Here is an 8896-nt window from a genome sequence, read left to right as displayed (position 1 = left end):
CACATCTGCCGCTTCTCCTTTAATTTTCCTACGAATTGTTCCCTCAATTACATGATACTCAATGGATTCTCTGGGAAGACGGGCGTACATTCTGAGTACTTTTTCTACTTCTAATATCCATCTCATAAGGCTACTAGCGCTTCCTTCGAAATTTGGAATATCGCGAAAATAATCGGGAACTTTTCCGATTTGCAAAAACTCCTCATGGCTCATAGAGTTTTCAATAGGGGGATTCATTCTGATTTTATCACACAGTGCGTTTCTTTTTTTCTTCATATTCGAACAACCTTTTTGCATAAGTTCCTAACGTTTGTACTCTACTGTTTATTAGTACACCAGACTCTTGCAGTTAATTAAGTTCATCTACGAGCTGACCAAAAAAGTTCGTCGAGGATTGACATCTCACAGTCATCAGAAGAAGCTTCCTAATCCTTCCTAATAATTCCTGCTGTTGGAATGGCTTTCCTCCGGAACATGAATACTAACGAATTCTTCTACTTTACTTTCGGCATTATTAACAAAAATCAAACCATCCTACTTACGCAAATGTTTCCTTTCCGATAATGCTGTCGCTGTTACGTGTTTTTATGATTCTTTATCATACTCCTTGTCGAAATTCGCCTCACAAACTTTCCTTAGTTTGTATATATAACCTTATTTTTTATTTCGTTGCACAGCCATTAATTCACCTACGTCCTTGTCGATAGAAAATAAATGAAAAATGCTCTTGTCATGACTTGACATGGAGGCAGATTTTTTGATGGAGAATTTGAGCAGGTGGAGAGCCCCTATCGAAGCGATAGCCACAACAATAGAACCAGACCAAAAAACTTACAATACACACACACAGACCCCATAGAAATGGACAACAACCACCCATCTTCCGTGTACAATCGAGCATGCCCGGGATATGGCAAATAACAAGGAGTCTTGCGGAGTCTTGCGCCGAATTTAAAGTAAATATATTTGTATAGTTCAGGTTTAGGATAGGCATTAGTAATAGTTTAATATTATAACTAAAATAGGTGAGAAAACATTTGTTATCTTAGTCTTAAGGTAAACCCCAAGCGAGTCACAGCAACGATCCGAAAGCAACCAGTAGAGCTATCGAACAAGGAGGAAATGCAATGTTAATTTTCTTTAAGTGTTTTTTGTGAATTCATGATTCGCAGTCACCGCACGCGATGGTGACAATACGGCTTTTGTCCGTAATAATTTGTAATAATAAAAATCAAATTATGAATTAATATTAATAAATGGTAAAAAACTCGAGAAGGCCCCCCCTAGAATCTTTTGTGTGCAGCACTGTGGCCTGTCATTTTAGTTGTACAGTGGGATTTCTGTATGGTCAAAACCCATTTGATATAAACATTGTGCACTGTTCCTTAATACTGTTAATAGACAGCGAGTAGCACTTGATAATGTACATTGTAACAAGTGGTTTTAGATTATGATATTCTTATGCTTCCTCCTTTGCTGAATATCAATGCAAGGTAACAAGTATTCATCGAATTACTGTTCCGTTACCGTCCGAGAACGCCGTGCATGTTTTAGGCCCAATGGTTCACCCCTAGTGCGACCGAAGGTGAAAGACTCGAGAAGCCCCCCCCCCCCTGACAAAATTTGTTCGTCACTATACGTTTTACGCCTAACAGTATGCAATCCGCAGTACACGTTGCGAAAGCTTCACAGTGTGTTTTCAGTGTGGTCAAAAATGGTTGAATAAATAAAATGTACGTGTTTACAAACAAAGGGGGTAGGATAGTCTACTTTGCAGATGTGCATTCAATTACGAGCTGTTGCAACCGAATTAGTTTCTTAATAATGTGTAAATTGATTGGTTATGCTGAGGATCTGGGCGTGCTGTAGAAAGTCTCGTGTACCGCTTATGGTCGTGCGCCGTTGTCTGCCAATCCGATATCCCGGCCTGTATCCCGGGATGAACATTTCCACAGTTTGTGCCCCAACTAGCCACAATATGATATTAAACGGATCATAGATGTGCCGAAACAGGACACTGGCGCGAACAACGACGAGCCCGAAGAGAATTAGATTTTCGTAGCATGTGCTCTCAATCCGGTTTCCTAAATGCGTTTTCAACAGTAGTACCAGCTTAATTAACGTGAAGTCAAAGTGGGAAATCGAATAAGCTGGCGAATGTGGGCTCGAAGTTTGAGTATTGAATGGAAACTCGGAACACGTATCAATTTTGTCGACGGGTGGAACATTCGATGCACAGGGCAGAATGGAAGACACCTGACGCGTATTGAAATCAACGTCAGTTAGTCAGACGAAATGCACCAGGTTCATAAAACGGGAAAGTTTATTGCTTTCAATGTTTTGATATCTATTAACGGAGATGCATAGCCCAAGACTTCATTGCCGGTTTATTTCTTGAATGGTTCACGCATTGGTCTTTTAAACTTAACATTTACCCTATATTTAATTCCCCATGCACTCCCTTTGCCTGTTTCTCCTCCCAAGGATATCAATCTTATTATTGCCTGTTGGTGTACCGCATCGGCAGCAGATTTCTGATTTGTTTTCAGCTTCCGGATCTACTACGATCAGTAGAACTTCGGTGTGTAATGCGTCGGTTGTGTGCATCGTGCATCGTCTTTTAATCGTTTTATCGATGAAACATCGATGGTACGACCAATCATGTGAGAACGTCGGTTGCGGGTTTCTGATCGTCATCGGGTTGTAGCACTGCTGCATAGGTTGTACAATGTTGGTGGCATACTGATGTACTGGTTCGTCAATTGAACGATGCCAACGGGTTCCATCAGCTACCGTTACATGGTCGGCAGCATGGTATGCGCGTGCCAAACTTAAGGTTGGATGGAATGAGAAACCAGCCGGGCATCGGGGTTTCACCAATACTCTTCTGGATTGGTAAGGATTGCTGCAGACCGCTGCATCAGATAAAAAGGAGCATATTTAGTACAGTATAAGTTTTGTCATCATTAAAGTTTCAAACATAAAACATAATTTTTCATTTTCCACAGTGGTTTTTGCTTGCTACTTTTTGTTGGGTATGTTAAATTGAATGCTCCTGGATGCGAACTATCGGCTACCGCACAAGAACGGGTCTCCTACCGACGCGTGCTACGATCGGGAAGACATTCGATCGTACTTTCTCCCTCGAAGAACATGGAAGGGAGCATGTGTCCATCCTATTAATTCAATTGCATTGGAGTGTTTGGTGTGAAAACATTCCCCATCGCATTTCTTCTAAAGACTCCTATTGTGATAAAATATAAATATAAACATATTCCCCCGATCCTGTTCGTATATGATCATCGCAAGAGGACATCATATTCCAGCCAGCACCACGTGGAGGTAGGATTCGGAGTTCCATAATAGCAGATTTATCACATGCACGATAAATCCGCTGTTTGGCATTCGCTAGCCACCTTGAGAAAGGATAACTGATTAAAACTGCATTTGCAGCTAAAAGATAAATGTGGGAAAATGACTTACTCAAACTCTTGAACATCCTTGATGGCGCGCAGAATGTTTATGAAGCTGTTGGATCCCGATCGCTTCAGCTGGTACTCCCTCAAATAGTGAATCAACGATCCTCGATGTGTGCCTTTTAACAAAAAAAAAGACACGAGTTAAGAAACATAAAAGATTCCGTTAAGAATATAGCTACCTTTCGATCGGAGAAATGGCTTTATCCAGCGCCATAAATTCTCGATGCTCTGGGTGTGTACAAACGGGTCGTTCGGGTGTACAAAGTTTTCACTATGGTTGACCATAGCATGAGTGTAGCCGTTGTTTTCCAACCCGTTGTAGGCTCGCCATCCGTCCGTTAGGATTGTAGACCCCGGTGCCACATGCCGCATGATAATGCTGTGCAGTGTGGTAGCATCTCGTTTCTGCACCAGCTCGAGGAATATGTCGCGCGTCTCCCAACAGATACCACCGATCAGCCACACCTGGTTGTTATCTGCCATCCTTCCGCGATTGTACTTCCGCTTGGTGACAACGGACTCGTCGATCTCCACAGTAAGTCCGCTACCACCAATCGTTGAATGCCGTTGCTCGATGTACTCGGAGCTGATGCCACGGAGCACCTCGTACCACCGGAGCACTGCCGCTTTTCCAGCAGGACACTCGGCACCAGCAACTGTTCTCGTGCTGTTCCGGGACCACTCGTATGTCAGCTCTAGCAACTGCGGGAGCAACAGCCTGGAGTTTTTAAAAACGCTGTTGGTCCGCACAGTGCACTCCGATCCGGTGCAGGCCGACGTTGGTTTGCAAATCCATTTGCATCCATTGGCTCGGCGCGTCTGCTTTAGCTTCATTGCCCGGTTACACTTTTCGCAAGATTGCGTCGGCGGTAGTAATTCAGCTTCCTGTAACAACCGAACCAACCGCTGCTCGTCCGACGTGATTTTTTTTAAGTCCGTTAGACTTTTGATGCTGGCAAAAACTTACATTTTTTGCTGCTCCTGAAGTTCGTGTTGCTCTTGCGATGATGGATAAATTATGATCTACTTAATACGTGTCTGCGTTTTAAAGACCATTGAATGTATGTGTGTACTGATTTCCGATACACATATTTGTTCTACTCCTGCTCGAGTCTTTGTATGTATAGTCACGACACCTACAGACAAGTAAAATTAGGCGCGTAAAGGCGTTTTGCATGTATACTTTTACTTGTCTGTGAGTGTCTCCAAGAAAAGACCAAATATTGTGCAGGCCATGTGTATTTGCATTGGTGATGGAAAATCCGGGTTAGATTCATTCACACCACGATAGCATTGCTTCTCTAGGAGGTAATGGTGTGTTTGGCATGGAAGGATGGTTTACAGTAAGAATAAATCTGAAATAAAAGCTTCATGATAAGAGCTGATTCAAGTGTTTTAAGAGGATGCTTTTTTATTTTTACGAAGTATTTAAATTGTTTTTTACGAAACGGTTTAATAAAGTAAACAAATACGCACACACCACTCAGATCGATCAGTTTCCTTTAGGATCAGCATTCGCTCGTCAATGACCAGTGAGAGACATTTTTTTTCACATATAACAGTTAGGCAGGTCATCGGTCAATCTCCAAGTTACTCGGTCCATTGCTGCATTCCTTAGCCATTCGCTTGCATAGTACAGGTCTCGTGCCAGCCTGTTGCGGTCAGTTTTTTCCGAAGGTAAGGCCATGATTCCCAATATGGGCAACTAGTGCAATAGCAAGCAGAAAACAAGAGTTAAAATATTTTCACGAATGATGGAAACGGTTGCATCAATTGACGGCTGCACAAATAAGAACATTTTCAAAATCAATCAAACGGCGCATGCCGAAGATTTTTGCAATAATTGGTCATTTACGCATGTTAAGCCGCATTGAATCCCATAAACTTTAAAGCAACCCCTAAGCCGTTTGCAAATGGCAATCTATTGAACTGGTGTGAGAAATACGACAGTCGAACGAAAAATTAAAAAAAAAATTGGTACTAGTTGCAAAAAACCAACCCTCAAAAGATTCGATACGATCTATCTCATCTCTATCTTCGAACTTCGTGTTTGGTGTTCAGCCCATTTACAGTTGGCCCTAATGCGGAGACAATTTCAGCCTAACACGTTTGTTAGCTATGCATCGCTAGAACGAAAACATGACGCCTGTTTGTTGCTTTCCAAGTGATATACGTATCCGTAGACGATCATGTTTTCGTTTTAGCGATGCATAGCTAACAAACGTGTTAGGCTGAAATTGAACGATAGAATTCAAACCCATCAACAGTCTCCACATTAGGGCCAACTGTAAATGGGCTGAACACCAAACACGAAGTTCGAAGATAGAGATGAGATATACATTCAAAGACTCGAGCAGGAGTAGAACAAATATGTGTATCGGAAATCAGTACACACATACATTCAATGGTCTTTAAAACGCAGACACGTATTAAGTAGATCATAATTTATCCATCATCGCAAGAGCAACACGAACTTCAGGAGCAGCAAAAAATGTAAGTTTTTGCCAGCATCAAAAGTCTAACGGACTTAAAAAAAATCACGTCGGACGAGCAGCGGTTGGTTCGGTTGTTACAGGAAGCTGAATTACTACCGCCGACGCAATCTTGCGAAAAGTGTAACCGGGCAATGAAGCTAAAGCAGACGCGCCGAGCCAATGGATGCAAATGGATTTGCAAACCAACGTCGGCCTGCACCGGATCGGAGTGCACTGTGCGGACCAACAGCGTTTTTAAAAACTCCAGGCTGTCGCTCCCGCAGTTGCTAGAGCTGACATACGAGTGGTCCCGGAACAGCACGAGAACAGTTGCTGGTGCCGAGTGTCCTGCTGGAAAAGCGGCAGTGCTCCGGTGGTACGAGGTGCTCCGTGGCATCAGCTCCGAGTACATCGAGCAACGGCATTCAACGATTGGTGGTAGCGGACTTACTGTGGAGATCGACGAGTCCGTTGTCACCAAGCGGAAGTACAATCGCGGAAGGATGGCAGATAACAACCAGGTGTGGCTGATCGGTGGTATCTGTTGGGAGACGCGCGACATATTCCTCGAGCTGGTGCAGAAACGAGATGCTACCACACTGCACAGCATTATCATGCGGCATGTGGCACCGGGGTCTACAATCCTAACGGACGGATGGCGAGCCTACAACGGGTTGGAAAACAACGGCTACACTCATGCTATGGTCAACCATAGTGAAAACTTTGTACACCCGAACGACCCGTTTGTACACACCCAGAGCATCGAGAATTTATGGCGCTGGATAAAGCCATTTCTCCGATCGAAAGGTAGCTATATTCTTAACGGAATCTTTTATGTTTCTTAACTCGTGTCTTTTTTTTTGTTAAAAGGCACACATCGAGGATCGTTGATTCACTATTTGAGGGAGTACCAGCTGAAGCGATCGGGATCCAACAGCTTCATAAACATTCTGCGCGCCATCAAGGATGTTCAAGAGTTTGAGTAAGTCATTTTCCCACATTTATCTTTTAGCTGCAAATGCAGTTTTAATCAGTTATCCTTTCTCAAGGTGGCTAGCGAATGCCAAACAGCGGATTTATCGTGCATGTGATAAATCTGCTATTATGGAACTCCGAATCCTACCTCCACGTGGTGCTGGCTGGAATATGATGTCCTCTTGCGATGATCATATACGAACAGGATCGGGGGAATATGTTTATATTTATATTTTATCACAATAGGAGTCTTTAGAAGAAATGCGATGGGGAATGTTTTCACACCAAACACTCCAATGCAATTGAATTAATAGGATGGACACATGCTCCCTTCCATGTTCTTCGAGGGAGAAAGTACGATCGAATGTCTTCCCGATCGTAGCACGCGTCGGTAGGAGACCCGTTCTTGTGCGGTAGCCGATAGTTCGCATCCAGGAGCATTCAATTTAACATACCCAACAAAAAGTAGCAAGCAAAAACCACTGTGGAAAATGAAAAATTATGTTTTATGTTTGAAACTTTAATGATGACAAAACTTATACTGTACTAAATATGCTCCTTTTTATCTGATGCAGCGGTCTGCAGCAATCCTTACCAATCCAGAAGAGTATTGGTGAAACCCCGATGCCCGGCTGGTTTCTCATTCCATCCAACCTTAAGTTTGGCACGCGCATACCATGCTGCCGACCATGTAACGGTAGCTGATGGAACCCGTTGGCATCGTTCAATTGACGAACCAGTACATCAGTATGCCACCAACATTGTACAACCTATGCAGCAGTGCTACAACCCGATGACGATCAGAAACCCGCAACCGACGTTCTCACATGATTGGTCGTACCATCGATGTTTCATCGATAAAACGATTAAAAGACGATGCACGATGCACACAACCGACGCATTACACACCGAAGTTCTACTGATCGTAGTAGATCCGGAAGCTGAAAACAAATCAGAAATCTGCTGCCGATGCGGTACACCAACAGGCAATAATAAGATTGATATCCTTGGGAGGAGAAACAGGCAAAGGGAGTGCATGGGGAATTAAATATAGGGTAAATGTTAAGTTTAAAAGACCAATGCGTGAACCATTCAAGAAATAAACCGGCAATGAAGTCTTGGGCTATGCATCTCCGTTAATAGATATCAAAACATTGAAAGCAATAAACTTTCCCGTTTTATGAACCTGGTGCATTTCGTCTGACTAACTGACGTTGATTTCAATACGCGTCAGGTGTCTTCCATTCTGCCCTGTGCATCGAATGTTCCACCCGTCGACAAAATTGATACGTGTTCCGAGTTTCCATTCAATACTCAAACTTCGAGCCCACATTCGCCAGCTTATTCGATTTCCCACTTTGACTTCACGTTAATTAAGCTGGTACTACTGTTGAAAACGCATTTAGGAAACCGGATTGAGAGCACATGCTACGAAAATCTAATTCTCTTCGGACTCGTCGTTGTTCGCGCCAGTGTCCTGTTTCGGCACATCTATGATCCGTTTAATATCATATTGTGGCTAGTTGGGGCACAAACTGTGGAAATGTTCATCCCGGGATACAGCCCGGGATATCGGATTGGCAGACGACGGCGCACGACCATAAGCGGTACACGAGACTTTCTACAGCACGCCAAGACGGCGAAGCGATTGTACCGCCTGACCAGTAAGTCAGTGAGTGCTCCAAAGTGTCGCAAATATTGCAGAGTCCGGATGAAGTGGTATCTGAAAGTAAGGGATTCTTACTTTGGTTACGGTTCACAAAGCAACATGAAAAATACTTTCCTGACCGCACTGTATGGCACTGACTACAGACCAACATCAAACCGCGAGATTTACACCAATCCCAGAGTTTCCTCTTGGTAGAGAATTTACATTCTTTCCAGCAGATCCTCAGCATAACCAATCAATTTACACATGATTAAGAAACTAATTCGGTTGCAACAGCTCGTAATTGAATGCACATCTGC

The 8896-nt window shown here is 43.3% G+C and overlaps 2 protein-coding genes across 2 annotated transcripts; one reads left to right on the top strand and one right to left on the bottom strand.

Moving 5' to 3' along the window:
• Positions 1-3351: 3351 nt before the first annotated feature.
• On the bottom strand, positions 3352-4313 carry LOC118507446. The gene is made up of 2 exons (XM_036045930.1): positions 3659-4313; positions 3352-3595 (listed from the first exon to the last, which is right to left on the bottom strand). Exons 1-2 carry the CDS (start codon positions 4311-4313, stop codon positions 3480-3482), a joined length of 771 nt encoding a protein of 256 aa, XP_035901823.1. The 3' UTR covers positions 3352-3479.
• Positions 4314-6105: 1792 nt separating this feature from the next.
• Positions 6106-7067, top strand: LOC118507440. Its single transcript, XM_036045921.1, has 2 exons — positions 6106-6760; positions 6824-7067. The coding sequence occupies exons 1-2, from the start codon at positions 6106-6108 to the stop codon at positions 6937-6939; spliced, it is 771 nt and encodes a 256-aa protein (XP_035901814.1). The 3' UTR covers positions 6940-7067.
• Positions 7068-8896: the final 1829 nt, after the last annotated feature.

Source organism: Anopheles stephensi, chromosome 2 (genome assembly GCF_013141755.1).
Source record: "Anopheles stephensi strain Indian chromosome 2, UCI_ANSTEP_V1.0, whole genome shotgun sequence".
Taxonomy (NCBI): Eukaryota; Metazoa; Arthropoda; class Insecta; order Diptera; family Culicidae; genus Anopheles; species Anopheles stephensi.
Note: the sequence above shows the minus strand (reverse complement) of the source record. Positions and strands in the feature narration are given on the sequence as shown.